At 42.8% G+C, this 18,243-nt stretch overlaps 1 protein-coding gene across 4 annotated transcripts in view; it reads right to left on the minus strand.

The window, feature by feature from the left end:
* Reep3 (receptor accessory protein 3) overlaps nucleotides 1–18,243 on the minus strand; it is an 83,237-nt gene that overhangs the window by 44,828 nt on the left and 20,166 nt on the right. For 3 of the 4 annotated variants that reach the window (XM_036167647.1, XM_036167648.1, XM_036167650.1), the window contains exon 2: nucleotides 6,664–6,736. In XM_036167647.1, the coding sequence (XP_036023540.1) occupies nucleotides 6,664–6,736 (73 nt within the window). Of the gene's footprint in view, nucleotides 1–6,663; nucleotides 6,737–18,243 lie in introns of those variants that run through there. The other variant, XM_036167651.1, reaches the window with a different exon arrangement.

Genomic DNA, 18,243 nt, shown 5'->3' on the forward strand with positions numbered 1-18,243 from the left:
AAACAAACAAAGAAAAGAAAAAGCCTGCCTTAATCAGGAGGCTATTCTTTAAAATTTCAATACTGAAACCTTGGAATCAAAGGAGATCTACTACTGTTCTTTGAGGGTTAGCACCAAACCCAGAGCTTTGTCCATGCCAGGAAAGCATCCTACCACGACGCTCCAGGCTTCCCCTCAACTGAACGTCTGAATCACCAGGCACCTAGCACACTTGAGTGGGTCGGTGGGATCGTCGCCCTGTGCCGGCTTTACCAGGCAGAGCGCTGGGTGAAGAGAGCTCTTGAGTCTGTTCTCTCTTTAATCTCCACCCCAGGACTACTAGACAACTTCCGCTGTCACTGAGCTACAGGAACTCCAGAGCCAGCCCTCAGTCCTTATGTTCATTTCTATCACTTAAATAGTCAGCTAGAAAATGAGGTCACTTTCAAAAACTGCACAGGACTTTAGAGCCGTTTCTGGGCCTGGTATCGAGTCACCTCCCACAGGGGTGGGTGTCCCTCCTCTGTTCCCGTCCACAATCGGACTCCGGACCAAATGTCGGATTGTAACTTTCAAGTGTAGCTCGGCCAGCCTTTTCATTGCCGCCGCTCTCTCCAACGTTCTAAGAATAAGAACACTGGTTTCCTAGAAAAGCGACAGCGATTACACAGGAGTTGGAAGTAAACACTCTTATTTTCGAGCCTTAAGATGTACGAGCCTGGAGAACTTTGCAAAAACCATCTTAGATCTCCGGTAAGCTTGCATTTCAATTACTGCAAGACTCAAGTGTCTTAAGTAGGCTGTATCAGCCACACCACACAGGAAATTATATCCCAGGAAAGCTCTGCTTTAAAAATAGGCAAAGGAAGGCAGGAACGCTGCCAAAATACACAGCGCTCTCCATTTGTTTTGATTTGCACACGGCATCTGTTTTATCAGGTGCAACCTGCCATTTGCAGGCTTTTGGGGGGGAATGGTAGTAGTTAGGGTGGGAAGAAGTAAATGAGCCCAAAGTGTTTGCTTTTAGAACACGCTTTTGAAGTCGATATCGGCAGAATTTAGGTCAGAGCTAAATATCACTAAGACAGTGGGTTTGGGCATAAGTGTGGAGAATGGGCTTGCACATGGCCCTAACCCAGCAGAATCCAAGCTGAGGAACCAGATTGGTCCACCCAACAAGCTCTTGCAAGTACAATTTAGCATTTTGCAGGCAGTGAGAAGCCAGGTTTTCTGTCACATAAGTTCACTTTTTTCTAAAGTTCTGACTAATTATGTAGACCAGCTCCTCTTCTAGGTACAGAATAGCACAATTAAAGTAACAAAACCCTTCCCTGAGGCACTTATTTCAGTTGGAGACAGACATTAAGGACACATACAGCCTCAGGCAGCCTAAAGAAGTGCTGAGACCCTAACAGAGAAACGTAAATAAGGTGATCAGCACCAAGAAACTTCCACACAAAAACATAGTGAATTGGACAGCACTCCCAGTTTAAGCTGAATAGCCATGTTTGGTAAAATTCAGGTGAACACAAGAACGGTTTTTATCAATTCCCCCACACCCATAAGGAAATACTTAAAGGACTGTTTAGAGTTTCAAAAATTTTATATAACTTTCAATCTTATTTTTTTTTTTTGAGACAGGGTTTCTCTGTGCAACAGCCCTGGCTGTCCTGGATTCTCTTTGTAGACCAGGCTGGCCTCGAGCTCGGAGATCCACCCGCCTCTGCTGGGATGATGGGTGTGTGCCACCATCGCCTGGTTGATCGCCTATGCTTTTTAACAGGAGCATTGTAGGGGCTGGGTGTAGTGTGTACGCCTTTACTCCCAGCACTTAGGAGGCAGAGGCAGGTGGATCTCTATGAGTTGGGAGGCTAGCTGGGTGCACACAGAGAGTTCCAGGACAGCCAGAGCTACACAGAGAGACCTTCTCAAAACACCACCACCAAAAACAAAATAAAAGGAGCACTGTGGAACAGAACGAACAGAACACTGGGGCCTGAGCATGTTGGTGTGGTTCCAATGCTGCCTTACAAGGGCCCTCACCGGTGAACTGTCAGTAAGGAGGAGTGGGGATATTAGTGGAGTTGGCAGAATCCTGCTTCCTTTCCTGGGAACAGATCCATGTTTTAATTCCGAGAAAGTAAGTATGTTAGGTTCTGCGATAAAGAGGAAACTAGGAGGCAGATGGAATTAAGGCCAAGCATCAGACAACCTTGAGGGGTGGGCCCAATCATTCATAAAGGACCTTACAAGAGGAAGAGGAAGGCAGAAGGCCAAAAGCCCAGTGCTGGCAGCATCCAAAGATCTCAGCCCTGAGCTATTTATTGGCTGTAAAGACATAGGGATTGAGCCTGAAGCCAAGGAATGTGGGCAGCTTCCAACTCTGAACGATGCAGATCTTCCATCAGATGAGAGAGTCTCCAGAGGGCACACAGCCAGGTGGACACATTTTACATTTCTGAACTCCAGGGATGTTGGAGAATAAATATTTTTGTGGCTTTACATCTAAAATAGCGTGGTAATTAGGCATGGTAATATGCAAAGGTATTCTGAGACTGTGGGAAATAAATGTACATGCATTGTTTCAAGGAAAACACACAACACCTCAAACGTGGCTTCTCAGAGTCTTGCTGTTAGACCAGTGGGTGACTGGGGGGTCTTCAGTGCCTGCTCAGTTTTCATTTTTGCACTCACTGGAGTTTCAAAGCAGAGTTGATGACAAAGCAACGATCAATCCAGCCCTTTCTATCTCCCTAGTTTCTCTTCAACTGTGTTCTAGGATCGTTACAGTGGCCTTTCCAAAGACCGCTAGAAAAACTGACTGTTGCTGTTCTAGGATGGCTGCAAAACTGTAAGAAAATAGCTGGGCAGTGGTGGCTCACACCTTTAATCCCAGCACTCAGGAGGCAGAGGAAGAGGCATGCACATGTCTCTGAGTTCCAGGCCAGCCTGGTCTACAGAGTTGAGTTCCAGGACAGCCAGGGCTACACAGAGAAACCCTGTCTTGAAAAACAAACAAACAAACAAACAAACAAACAAACAAAAAAATGAAATATGATTTAATGAAAAATCAGTAACGAATTACCCCTTAAAAACAACTGTGTAAGGGTTAGGAGCGCAGGTCACTTGCCTAGAACGAACAAGGCCTTGGACTTAATTCCTAGAATTGCAAAAGAGGGTTATTGATCTGCTAAACCACCAGAACAAAAACTTTTAAATCAACACACTAAGCATATATTTAAACACACTATATTATATATGTTTTAGTTTCTTCAATTTGAATAAGAATGTTCATGGATTTTCTTGTGCAGGTTAAGTTATTTGTAGCACACGAGGGAGAATTAAAATCTCAGAAGCATGTTGTCATTCACTGTCTTACATCTTCAAATCATCCAGCAATCAAAATCTGAGTGCAAGGGAATAAAACACCTAAACTTCTGTCTTCAAGTGGAGCTGGGTGTGATAGCACATGCCTTTGATCCTGGCACTTGGAATGTAGAGGCAAGAGGATGAGGGGTTGAAGACCAACCTCAGCTAGCAGCTACATAGTAAGCCGGAGGCCAGCCTGGGCTACCTACTTGAGACTATGACCCAAAAAGGAAAAAAAAAAAATGTAACAAAAAACAAAATGAAAGAAAGTAAAACTGATGCAAAATCAAAGTAGACTCAACTTTTTTTTATAATTAGATCATCCTCCAAATAACCATTTTCCTTCTTTTTTTTGTAAGCATTCATTTACACATATTGGTGATTTATTTATACTTAATACTTTTATATTCTTATTGCTGTCCATTTAGCTTGCTTGCATATCTGTTTGCCTATGTATATATGTATGTATGTATGTATGTATGTATGTATGTATGTATGTATGTATGTATGTATCTATCTATCTATCTATCTATCTATCTATCTATCTATCTATCGTCTATCTGGGACAGGCTGTCTTCTGTCTGTCTGTCTATCTATCTCCCTACCCGCCTGTGTACTTGTCAGTCTATCTGGGACAGGGCATCTATCTCTACCTACCTACCTATTTTCTATGTGGGACAGCATCTCTTCATTCTCTACTCCAGGCTAACGTCGAATCCTCAGTGATTCTGCCTCCTTCTACACTTAGCCTGGGAATGCTTTGGAGTCGACCTGAGTCCACAGTTGAAAGATATACCACCCTGTCCTTCCACAGCACAGTTACTAGAATCAGAAAAATGATTCCATTGAATAGACACTGCAAATGGATTTTTGCATTTATTTAAACTCTGGCCAGTAATATACTCCACAGCTCATATTTTCATGGCATTTTAGAGATTAGGGGTCATACATATTTTTATCATTGGAAAGAGAATTCCAAGTAAAGAATCTCACCGTAGAGCAGTGTTGTCTAGGGAATTGTGAAAGGCTGTGCTATGTTACATTTGGCTAAAAGCACTAAGTTGACAGTATTTCATGAAAATCACTACTAAGTTGATAGTACTCCATGTCCATGGAAACAAATAAAAACATTGGTGGTGTATTTCCCATGTCTCTGAGGGATTCTGCATCTTTGTTTTCCTAGTGGTTCATTTTCATTTTTATTTTATTTTTATAAAAGCAATGGCAAATGACTTCTAGAAACAAAACAAAATTGCTTCATCCCCAGCACCACAAAACACAGAACACAAAACAAACATAACCAAGCAGGTCCTTCACCACAGGCAGCTTGAGAAATGCTGTAAATGAAAAGCAAGTGTTGTTTTAAAAACTAACATACGCCAGCACTACAACACGGTACTTGAAATATTTATTACAGTATATATTGAAATATGTCCCTTCAAGCCATGTATAAAATGGATTTAAATTAGTATGACTTAATATGCTTCCATGTCTTAAGACTACTTTCCCAATCCTAGATCCAAGAGATCTGTATCATAAAAGGATTTAAAAACTCCAGAGCACACCCAAGTAACTTCTTTACCTCTCATAAATGTATTTCACCATTATCACTGGGGTGTATGGGTCTATGCATACATACACTTCATTACAAAAACTGGCCTTATATGAAAGAGAAAAATGACTATAAAAGTTCAATAGGTTAATTACCAAAGTTTCAGCCAGTGGCTCTATGCAACCTCAAAAACACCTGAAAACAGACTCTCGAGAATCAAGACTATCCAATCTGATCTTTGTGATCTCTTAAGAACTGGGTGACAGGGCTGCCAACCAAGGTCCCTTACAAAGAACCACAGTAATACACAAAGTGCCCGGCACTTAAGCAGACGCCCCTACGGGCTTGTTAGTGCCAGCATTACTCATAAGAGCCCAAAGACAGAAGCAGAACAATTCAAATGTCTGTCAGCGGACGAGCAGATGAGCAGCCCATTGTTTGGATTACCAATACAATGGAGCACTGTTCCGGCCATCAAGAGGCATGAAAGACTGAAACACACGAAAACATGGGTGAACCTAGAACACATTACGGCAGGCAAAAGAAGCCAAATACAAAAGGTCACCATGACAAGACTCCGTTGACGGGAATGTCTCCAGGGAGCGCAGCCTAATGAGCTGGGGTTTCACTTTAGATCTAGGAGAGCTCCAAGGAGATGGTGTCTGTTGTCTGCACAGCACTGTGAAAGTACTAAATGCAATCGGATTGCTCGTTTAGAAATGGATAGTCTGGCTCCTGAGTGTCACTCAAAAAAAAAAAAGAGAGACCCACTGATCGGTTCGGGTTATCTCATACTGTCTGCTCATTTCTTTTGATTAACTGTCCAGAGTATGAGGACCCAGGTTCAGAGGCCCTACTCAACAGAAACTGCTAGGCACTATGGTACATGCTTGTAAGCCGGGTGCAGGGGAGCCTGGGATGGATGGGATTCTTTAGCTCTTTGGCTCCCTAGCCTAACGGAACCAGTTAGCTCCAAGTTCCCAGAGAGACCCTGTCTCAAAGAATAAAAAGAGAATGCATCCCACTTCTATCTCTGGTCTCCACAGGCATGTGCACTAAGGTGTGCCCCCATGCATGGGAACACACACAGAAGCAAAACAAAACAAAACAAAATCATTACAAATAAAGTTAGCTTCAAGCCTGCCGTTGTCAGCAAGAATGAGGTAGGCACGCGTTCAATCAAAAGAGAGAGGAGACCCATGAAAGCAGAGGCTTTGTGAAGGAAGATGCATTCTCAGGGTATCTGTACAATCACAGGCTGGAAAACTACAACCGTTCCTCCAAAGCTGGACCAGCAAACAAACAGGCCCACAGACCTGAGTCCACTGTGAGTCAGACTGCCCACTGCTGAGCAGCCCATCCCTCCTCTTGGGAGCTCTGCACTCCTTGAAGTGCCAGTGGTCAGGGAAGGCTATTTGAAGCTTTACTGACAGCTGTTGTCATAGTTAGCTTTTAAAACATGATTATTTTCAGCTGGGCGGTGGTGGTGCACGCCTTTAATCCCAGCACTCGAGAGGCAGAGGCAGGCGGATCTCTGTGAGTTCCAGGCCAGCCTGGGCTACAGAGTGAGGTCCAGGAAAGGCGTAAAAGCTACACAGAGAAACCCTGTCTTGAAAAACAAAACAAACAAACAAACAAACGAACAAAAAAGATTATTTTCATGACTACACAAAACATCAACCTCCCTCTCTCAAACAGCAGTAGTTACCCAAGGTTTGTGTACTGTTGACATGTAAAAGGAGAATGACTGAAATTTTACTTACATATTCCTTGACATTTTTTGTCTTCACAGCTTTGTAGGAATAGTATGCCGGATAGAGCATTCCAAACACCAGCCTGGAAGGAAATACATTGATTCATTCAACACAGGGGCTGATGATACTTCTCAGAGCTCTAGACTTAACTCAGGAGACATGTGAAGATGGTAAATTCACGTGTCCACAAACAAAACAAAAACTAACCGCAGTAACACTCTGGATAGCAGCTGCGTGCAATGAAAACTTTGCCTTTTGAGGAAAAACAACCAATCAACCAACTAACCAAACAAATGAAAGTTAAAAAAAAAAAAAAAACCCAAACTTTTAAAGTATCTTTTTCTCTTTACCAAAAAATGTTTCATTTTTCTTTTCCTGAAGAATACTCAAAAAAAAAAAAAAAAAATCAAAAGCAGAAATTGTCCCAACCCTACCAGTTGGAGAGAATCCCATATAGTTTTTAAAAATTATTATATAGAGATTTTATTCTTCCATCAGAGAGCAAACTCAACACACAAACACACACACACACACAATATTGTGGTTAAACAACAACAACAACAACAACAACAACAAAACTTCACATTTCAAATGACCAGTTTGAACAGCAGTGGCTTTCATATGACATAGCTGTGAAGTAGTACTCAGTATTAGTTATGATCGACATTAAAATAACTCTCAGCACGGGCAGAAGGATGGATCTGAGAGGAACCAAGAGGGAGAAGTGTGTGTGTGCATGGGGGGAGTGACAGGATCCAAACACATTGTATAAACGTATGAAACTCTCAAATACATATTAAATACAACTCTAAGCATTTATAAAATTACTTTAAACCACCAACAGGATTGAATGCATTTATTAGTATCAGTAAAAACATACAAAGGAAGGACAGACTGACACATCACAACAGAACAAGGCTTACAGTGAATCTGTGTGTTGCAGATGGAATGTATGTCCTCAGATGTTACTGAATAGGACTAATCCCAATGTTGTAGATTCCAATTCCCACTCTATTTATAAACTGTGGTCACTATCTGAGTACCTGCTATTGCAGATAACACTAATTACACTTTGTGAAGTAGCTTTTACCTACTTCAAAATACCTCCAGAGAGATTGTTTCATTTTGTGTTCTTATATACTCAAATATGACAGATAAATAATAATAATATCCTGGGCATTAGTAAATATGATTTTTTTCAAGTGTTTACTAGTACTTTTTCATTTCCCAAGACAGGGTTTTGCTCTGCGTAGCTCTGGCTGTCCTGAAACTAGCTTTGAGGACCAGGCTGGCATTGAACTCAGAGATCTACTATATGCCACCAATGTCTGATAGTATTTGTATTATTTTAAGTGGCCCTTTTATCTTAAGTTTGTAAGTTTTTCAGAAAAGTTTGAAAGTATACGAATAGTTTCTATATATGCCATGCACAGTTCCCCATTACTTTCTTACTTTGGGAACATACACTGTCGCCTTGGCCCAGGGGCTTCCTCTGTCTTCACCTAGACTATGTCCTCTGCTCCAGGCCCCCACTCACTAAAACACATCATTCTCACATGTCTTTACACTTCTCTTTGGCCTGTACATGTTATACTTTTTTTGATGCTAAGATCACTATGACAGTTTTGAGTATAGGTCAAGTGTACTTAGGATATTTCTCTATTCAAATTTGACGTTCTTCTCATGGTTAGCCAGAGAGATGGGCTTTGTGGCGTAGGCCACAGAGGCTAGGTACCATTGTTATCATATTATATCAAGGGCACATATTACCAACAGAAATCATCACTGTGTATGTGTTAAACTTGATCAGTATGCAGGCCTGTTAGACTCTGCCCACTGTAAAATTTTGTTTTGTTTTGTTTCTTAAGATGGAGGTCTTGGCCAGGTGGTGGTGGTGCACACCTTTAATCTCAGAATTTGGGAGGCAGAGGCGGGTGGATTTCTGAGTTTGAGGCCAAGGTCTACAGAGGGAGTTACAGCCAGGGTAACACAGAGAAACCCTGTTTCAAAAAACAAACAGACAAAAAGATGGAGGTCTTGCTATGTGGCCCAGGCTGGCCTTGAGCTTGCAGTCTTGAGCATCTGCCTCTAAGTTCCAAGTGCTGTATTAGACAGACAAGTGCTATTATGCCTGGATGAGACAGATATCTCCCTTTCTTTCTTTTTAAAGACTTAGTTTATATTTAACTATGTGCATGTGTGTAGGTGTATATGAGTGAAGGTGCCTACTTAAGTCAGAAAAAGGCACCAGGCACCGGGTCCTCTGCAGTTGGAGTTACAGAAGCTGTGAGCCACCTGACATGGGTGCTGGGAATTTGGATCCTCTGCAAGAGCACAGCATGGCTCAACTATTGAGCCATCTCTCCAGCCTGTCTTTTTTTCTCTTGTAGTACTGAGGATTGAACCTGAGGCCTTTTGCAAGTGCTCCATCATTGAGCCATAGTCTTGGTTGATGAATCTTTCTTTCACTGAGTAAATATTTACATCTCTATTTTTAGCTCACTCATAGCTTTTATTTTATATGTATTTATTTTGAGACGGTGCTTTCCTGGTGGTTTCCTTAGGCCTGGGTTTGTGGCTTTATGTCCTCAGGTCAGAAGAGAAATGGCAAGTTCTCTCTTGCTGGGGACTTTATCTTCAGTAATTGGAAGCCCCACCCCTGAGAATCTCTGCCTCACCCAGCAACAGAACCCCGTGATTGTTACCTACCAGGAGCAGTGACTTTCTCTCCTCTCTGGGCCTGGGACTTTTAGCTGTGCCACAGAGCCCAGGACTTTTAGTTGAATAACAAATCTCCTACAAAGCTGAATAAAAACAACTATCAAGTCTAAAACAGAACTGGATTCCCAGGGTGGCCATGTGCTGAACCTCACTGTGCACACGAGGCATCAGTGTATAAACTACCAAGCACAGCTGTATTTTCCATAGTCACACACACACATTTAACCCACTTTGTATTTCTCCTTCGGTCTTGCACACACCATCACGACAGTATCTTTCACACTGCCACATAATCCAGTATCCCCCCCAGACTGGAGCTCAATGCGGCAGGCAGTCTTGGTTTCTCTCTCTATGGGTCTGTCAACCTCCTGCCCCTCGACCATACAATCTGTTCCCGGGCCTGTTGAGAGTAGATGCGTCCATTTTCCTGCTTTATTTTCAACCTCGTATTCAGGGCCAGAAAGACAGCTTAATAGGTAAAGGTGTTTGTCACCAAGCCCGATGACCTGAATTCAATACCAGAACATCAATGGTAGGAGAGAAATGACGTCAACAAGGTGTCCTCTCACCTCCACACTTTCTCTGTGACACACACACACATAATAGACACAATAACAACATCGCACAGCCAGTAACACACTGGGCACATGGCATCCAGCTGACATTCTGGCTAATCTCCACATGCTCCTGTGCACTGGCAGGTTAGTTTCTAATGGACCTGCTGCACCACTGCGCTCAAGGATGTCACTAGCTGGCGGCCCCAGTCCCCTGCTGACCATCCTCTGTGGGGACTCTTCAAAACAGAATTTGAAAATCACTGCCTGATACAAACCATCTGCTCCAGCGTGGGCCTTCACTATGCCTCTGGCGCTTCTACTTCAATCCTGAGCGTAACTTCCTGCCTGGGGCCCACCCTTCCCTAACGCTATCTTTCCAGCCTCTTTCTGTTCTGTCTTATTCCTGCTTAACCAAGTTCTCAGGCAATGCCCCCCAAGCTCTCACCTTCTTATATAGAACATTTGAATTGTGGTCATTCTAAATTGTCCAGAAATCTTAGTCAGCCTTAGTCATTCCGCATTTGGTATGATAATTTTAGATGGCTTAATGTAGTATTTAGTATATAATTGGCTTTCAAAACAGATACTTTTCTCAAATATAGTCGATACTCTGCATACAGGTGTGTTGTTCTTATTTAATTTGTTTGTTTGTTTGAGACAGGGTCTCCTTATGTCAACCAGGCTGGCCTTTAAGTCAGATAGATATCCTCCTGCTTCTGAGTGTGGGATGAAAGGTGCCTGATTTGCCCTTATTTTCAAATCTTTACATTGAACAACAACAAAATCAAACAAGTAGACAATCCCTAACACCTCTCCTCTGTAATAACAGAAAACATCATTGCTTCTCATTTGCAACTTGGGAAAGAGAAAACTTCTTTGTAAATAGTGGGGTGGGTTTTAAGGGGTGGGTTTTAAGGCCTGAGCCTCTATTAGCCTGGTGGGTTATTAGTGTCCAATGTGAACACTGCTCAGTAACTTATTAGTAACATGAGTGCTGTTTTCTGGGGGTTGTTGTTGAGGGAGGTGTTATGTCCTTGAGTGGGGTTTACTGTTAATGTTTGTAACCTGGGAGGTCGGGCATGGAGCCAAGGCATGCACAGTTATAAAATGAAAAGTGCATTTTAGGAGGCCACCTACAAGATCAACTTGAGCTTTATAAAGGGAAATTTACGCCAGATAAAATTCACCTAGAAATTTGAAATTTTTAAAAAAGTTATACAGACAGAAAGAAATAGTTACTCACTTCCTCTTCATCTTATTTCCACCTAAAGAGAGTGAACATGGCCAAAAAATTCAAGATAGCCTATACCTCCAGTAAGGCAAAGGCAAAGTGGCTCCTTTAATTGTATGAATTGAAAAATGGACATGGTTAAACACCACACACACACACACACACATACATACACACACACACACACACACACACACACACACACACACACACACACCACCAACATACTCTCACTGTTTAGAAGGGAATACCAATATATTTACCTTACTAAGAATATATGAAAATACACACTGAATTGAAAGGACTATTAATCTTAGCTATCCATGGTGGTACACATTTGTAATCCTAGCACTTGGAAGGCTGAGGCAGGAGGATTACAGAAAGTTTGAGGCCAGCCTGGGCTATCAGTCTCAAAAAACAAAACAAAACAACCAAACTAGCCAAACAAACAAGTATGAAAATCATTTTTAGATTAATTTTATGTACGTGAGTGTTTTACCTATGTGTATGTATGTGTACCATGTGCCTGTCAGATGTCCTGAGAGGTCAGAAGACGACATCAGATTTCCTTGGGGGTATAGTTAGACTTAGTTGTGAGCTGCGTGTGGGTGCTGGGAATTGAACCTGGGTCCTCTGCAAGAGCAACAAGTTCTCTTAACTGCCAGGCCAACTTTCCAGCCCCCAAAGAAGTAGTTGTATTTGTTTTTTCTTTTTTTCCCCCGAGACAGGGTTTCTCTGTAGATTTGGAGCCTGTCCTGGACTAGCTCTGTAGACCAGGCTGGCCTCGAACTCACAGAGATCCACCTGCCTCTGCCTCCTAATCAGGGACTGGAGAGATGGCTCAGTGGTCACGAGCATGGCCGCTCTCGCGAGAGGACCCAGATTTAGTCCCAGTACCCATATGGCTTCAGCTCTAGCAGATGTGACGCTTTCTTCTGACCCGTACGGGCACCAGGCGTGCATGTGGTATTCGCATATCAGGCAGGAAAATACTCATACACCATAAAATAAAATTTAAAAACATCTAAAATATTTTGAATGGAATAGGATAACACATGGATTAAACAGTCATGTAGTCAAATCTAAAAAAAGAGACCACTCAATATCACAGATAACAGTTACCTTCAGAATTACATTCCCTCAGAATCTTTATATTACAAACTACTTCTCTAACACTATAAAATAATTCAAGCCACACACTGTTAAAACAAATATAACACGTAATTAATCTGATAGGCCTACATATTTTCAGGGTATAATGTTACTTGGCAAATTCTTAATGTCACTGCTTTCAGAAGCAAACAAACAAATACATGGTGTCATATTATGGGACAAAACTAAACGAAAAAGGAAACCTCACTGAGACTAGAAATTAGCTAAAACAGGAGAAGTGATATCAAGTAAACAAAACCAACTAGAGGAGCAAACATCAGAAGGATGGAAGGCGGAAGCACCAGGTTGGTCTGGAGGAGTTAACATAATCACGCCACCCTCAGAAGGCAATGTGAAGTGAGACATCCTACACCCATCCTACACCGCTATCAAAGAGGATTCAGTCTCTCCTTGAGATGCCGAGTGGCCTGAACACCAGTAGGCTGGAGCAGAGATGACAAAGTGCAGAGCTTCCTGCTCCAACAGACAGGCTGGCGCAGGCATGGCCAAACCACAGCGGTTCTTCCTCCGGTCCCATTCCTGTGGTAAAGGCAGGACACCAGTTGCTCATCACGTTCAGTTGTGCGGTGTCAGCACGGCTCCTCAGCCTCACACCTAGAGTCTGAGGCTACACAGAGCTGCCTGTGATCCTCACTGCCTTGTTCGACAATCTTATCCCTCCAGGAATAGTCATCCTGACATTGGATCAAGTTTGATCACCAGATTATATCTCTGGGTTGTGTAGCCCCTTTGGGAGAAAAAGCATTACATTTTTAATTTTTCTTGAAGCACAGAAACTGCTGTGCAGTGGAGGGACAGTGTCAAGGGCAGTGTGCTTGTACCCTTGCACATGAAATTCCATGTATGAGGTTTACTTTGGGATTCAGCATTATAATATAGTGCTTGCTTACATGCCTAGCACTTTTCTTTCTTTCTTCTTTTAAAATAATGTTCTTATTTCTATTTAATAAGATTACAGGGGCTGGAGAGATGGCTCAGCGGTTAAGAGTGCCAATTGCTCTTCCAAAGGTCCTGAGTTCAATTCCCAGCACCCACATGGTGGCTCACAACCATCTGTAATAAGATCTGGTGCCTTCTTCTGTGTACATAATAAATAAATAAATAAAAATAAACTAAATCTTTAATAAGATTATATTATGCCTTTCATTTTCACAGATTGCCAGGAAACTAGGAATCAAATCTGTTCTTTTAGTTACATCAATTATGGTGGCCCACTGTACTGGCACATTTGCATTTTTATTTCAAAAATTTCTCTGATTTGCTATTCTCTTCTCAACCCTCCTATTTTTCTTCAACATGTCCATTTGGAAAAAAAAATTTCTCAAATAATCTGAAAGAGCACAGCAAAGAATCATGCAGTTATGATGTGGCAGTCAGTGTGGTTAGGCACGGACCACTTTCAGGTGCTCAGTGACAGGAAACAGAACCTAAGTAAAGCACTTGCCTCACAAGCAGGAAGACTGACCTTTGATTCTTAGCACCCATTAAAAAGATGGGTGTGGTGGTGTGATTATAATCTCAGCACTGGGGAGGTGGAGACAGGTGGATTCCTAGGGTTCAGTGGCCAGCCTTTCCAGCCTACTTTGCAAATTCCAAGCCAGGGAGAGACCCCATTCCAACAAACAAAAAGACGATGACCACCACCACCATGGTGGACGGTGCTCCAAGGAAGGGTAGTCTTCTGGCCTCCAGACACATCACACACCATCACACCCTGTACCCCTTCCTCCTAGCACCTGCACACACACAACAACTCCACACAGCTTCCATAATGGAACCATGAGTGTATAAACTCAACTTAATCCTACCAGTGTTAATCCAAGAGCCTCGACTGTACAAATCATCAGATGCACTGTTGTTATACACTTTACACAGGTGGTGAACTTAAACAGAATTAGGTGGGCTAGAGAGATGGCCCAATGGTGGAGAGCACGTACGTCTCTCGGAGGACCTGAATTTAGTTCCTAGCACCCATGTGGTTTAGTTCCCAGCATCCAGTCCCATGGTGGCTCTCAACTGTCTGAACTCCAGCTCTAGAGGATCCAATGTCCTCTTCTGAGCTCCAGGGATACCAGTCACACATTCATACATGCAGGGAAAACACTAATTTACATAAAAATAATTATTAAAAATGCAAAGCAAAAGTCATTTTGAGACCTTCTGTTTCACCAGAGTGAGCATGAAAACAGTGCCTTGGGTGCTCTTGTTGTGATGGTGGTGTTGTCGCACAGGATTTCTCGGTGTAGCCCTGGCTGCCCCGGAACTTACTTTATACAGTAGACCATGACACCTGTGTGCTCTCTGACCACCCCCCCCCACATCCATTTAAGAATTTTATTAATAATCTACTTTACAACAGTAGTGTTCTGTTTTCCTGTTGTTTTTTTTTTTTTCCAGACTATTTTTCCCTCCTTGGGAAAATCTTTTTATAGAGTCCCTCCCCCAGCCCCAACACACACACACACACACACACACACACACACACACACACACACACACACACACACCCCTGTCCAGCTTCTGAAGACCCATTGAACTGGGAATGAGAGACTCTTAGAAGAGCCTGGGTACCTGAACTTCTGCATTCCACATCTTCAATAGCTATGGTTCAACAATGTGCTCACTCTCATTTTCGATTAAAACTGATTCTGGCTGGGCAGTGGTGGCGCACGCCTGTAATCCCAGCACTCGGGAGGCAGAGGCAGGCGGATCTCTTGAGTTCGAGGCCAGCCTGGTCTACAGAGCTAGTCCAGGACAGGCTCCAAAGCTACAGAGAAACCCTGCCTCGAAAACAAACAAACAAACAGAAACAAAAAACAAAAAACAAAAAACAAAAAACCCCAAAACTGATTCTGTGGAAACAATAGGTTGTCACTATGAGTTCAGTCCTAACTGGATTTAATTTTCTTTTCTGAGATAGAGTCATGTAACCTAACCAAAGCGTCTGTCTCTACCTCATGACCTTCCTGCCTCAGCTTTCCTAGTGCACAGCACGACAAGTGTGGGATTATGTCCCTAACACTAACCCAGTGGTTCTCAACCTTTGGTAACCAGCCATCTCAAAAAATATTTACCGTTTGATTCATAACTAGCAAAATTACAGTTATGAAGTAACAACTAAAATAATTCTATGGTTGGAGGTCACTGCAACCTGAGGAACTGTATTAAAGGGTCTCAGCATTAGGAAGCTTGAGACCCACTGCCCTAACGAGATGTGTAAATTTTCTTTTGAGATTTTTTTGTTTTTGTTTTTGTTTTTTCGAGACAGGGTTTCTCTGTGTAGTTTTTGGTGCCTGTACTGGATCTCGCTCTGTAGACCAAGCTGGCCTCGAACTCAGAGATCCGCCTTCCTCTGCCTCCCGAGTGCTGGGATAAAAGGCCTGTGCCAGCACTGCCCAGTGAGATTTATTTATTTTTTAAATGTGTATGGGTGTTTTGCCTGAATGTTGTTTATGGACCACGTATGTGTAGTGCCTTTGTAGGCTAGAAGAGGGCATGGGAGATGCTGTGAGTTGCCATGTTCTGACCAGAGCTTTAAGGTATGAAAGGAATTTAGTATCTTGACTTTTGTAGAACTTGACTCTTGACCTTCTCATAGGCACTTGAGTGATTGTGATAAAGTGAGTTATATGGGATAAACTAAAACAGCAGGTTGCAAACTTTCAGGCAGGGTCTCAGCACTTCTGAAATTCACTCTGTGGTTGACCCTGAGAATATGGTTCTCCTGCTTGTTGTACCCCCAGTTCCCAAGTGTGTTGTAATTACGGGTATTTGCCACCATGTCCAATTTTATATGGTGCTGAGGCTGGACCAGGGCTTTGTGTACAATGGGCAAACACTCTACCAACTGAGCTTATATGACCACAACTTACAAACCTTTGTAGACAATCAATTTTTCACTTTCCTATGAATAATGATTATCAGCCGGTTCAAGGTCAAGTGACACACATTATGCTCATGATGCTCCAGTGATGAACTCCCTTGTGAGTCACTGTGGCATTGTTTAAGCTGCCAGTGAATGCAGGACCCCGTCAACGCAACGTGTGACTTCTGTCCTTACAGAGGTTTGCTGATGTAAATCTCCGCTAGCACTTTCTCCTCAGCTACGGCTAAGAGGCCATAGCCTAAAAGAAAAACGGCAAAGGAGAGAAGCTGAGTCCGTGCAGAAAACATCCCCCAAATCCTGACTTTCTAGAATGAAAGGTTCAAGTTTTAAAACTGTCAAGGGCAGAAAGAGGCAGCACCATTCCTCAGGGGAGACTTCGTGCACATTTTCAAGTGCTATGAAGCTTGGAATTTTCATGTTGTCAGAGCTGAACCCTAATTTTATGCACAGCTTCAAATTTCTACTCTAAAAGGAAAGAGAAAGCCGGAGGGAAAAAGAAAAAACGTACACAGAGCACGTCACTCCTCACCCCTGCCCCCCTTCGCTCACCCCCTTCACCCCATCTCCCTCCGCTAGACATGCTCTCACTCCTATCCAACTACTGTGTGGTAAACCCCAGCCCACGGAAAATGCTTCAAAGAACGCTGAGGGGTTGGTGGTGTAGCTTAATGGGTAGAGAGCTTGTCTAGCATGCATGAAGCCCTGGGTTCAATCTCCAGCACAAACATAAACAGGGATGGGTGGGTAGTGGTACACACCCACAAACCTAGGACTGGGAGAAGAGGCATGAGGGTCAGAAATTCAAGGTTATCCTTAGATATTTATTAAGTTCTAGGCCAGCCTGGGCTACCCACATGAGACCTTGACTCAGAGGGGGAAAAAAAAGCAGGTGATATAAATGTTATTGTGTTATTTCTACAAATGATAGAAGCAAATTTCAGGGAGACTAAAGAGTTGAAGAATGACTTGCTTAGCAAGGAAGGGTTGACCCGGAAACATAATAAACACAAGCCTTTCAGTTCAAGACCTCTGCTCTCCTATACCCCCAACAAAACCCCCATGAAAGCTCGTTTTACTTCATACGTTGTATAGCTCACTCACTTCTCCCACACTAGCAGATGAAATCAATATTTGGAAGATAGATCTGAGTCATCCCAGTTGTGATCTGCTAACAGAAAATTGTCCCAAAGAGATCTGATGCCTCTTTGTAAAGTGCTGTACGGGGTGCTGAAAGGGCCATCCTAAACTTTAACCATGATGTATCCTATTCCGGATGCCGTCGAACTCGTTAGGGGGCAGACTCAGAGTGCTCATGATGACTCATTATCTGGCCGACTTCTGACTCCTGAGGAACTCTTCCCTCAGGAACTGCAGCCTTTATTTAGCCTCTTAAGCACAGGATCTATAAAACCACACTTACCATTAGCTATCCTGATTTACAGAGAATTTAAGAGTTGAGTTGTAACCTAGGATTTAAAACCAAACCAAACAAACAAACAAAAAAAACCCCAGAACCCAAAAACCAAAACACAGCTTCTGGTGAAGGAGGAGGAAGAGGAAGAAGAAGGAAGAAGGAAGAAGGAAAAGAAGGAGAAGAAGAAGAAGAAGAGGAGGAGGAGGAGGAAGAAGGAAGGAAGGAAGGAAGGAAGGAAGGAGGAGGAGGAGGAGGAGGAGGAAGAAGAAGAAGAAGAAGAAGAAGAAGAAGAAGAAGAAGAAGAAGAAGAAGAAAGCATATACAAACCAGTTCTGAAAATGTTGAGAAAATTTCCTTTCCTAAAATATACCCGACTATGCAAATAAAAAGGAACCTAGTAAGGCAAGCCATATGCAGGGATTCGTGCTTTGCTGAGCAGTATCTCCAGCTTCCCAGACTGAAGTCAGTCTAAAACCTCTGCCAACATGCCCCGTAAAACACCCATTCCTCCTGCGCCACCTAAGCGTTCGTCCCCTCCACTCACCCCAGGAAGCTCTGCTAGGAGCCTGCCATGCTGAAGAGAGAGCTTAGCAGTTTGACTTCTTTT

The sequence above is a fragment of the Onychomys torridus genome, chromosome 18 (genome assembly GCF_903995425.1).
Source record: "Onychomys torridus chromosome 18, mOncTor1.1, whole genome shotgun sequence".
Taxonomy (NCBI): Eukaryota; Metazoa; Chordata; class Mammalia; order Rodentia; family Cricetidae; genus Onychomys; species Onychomys torridus.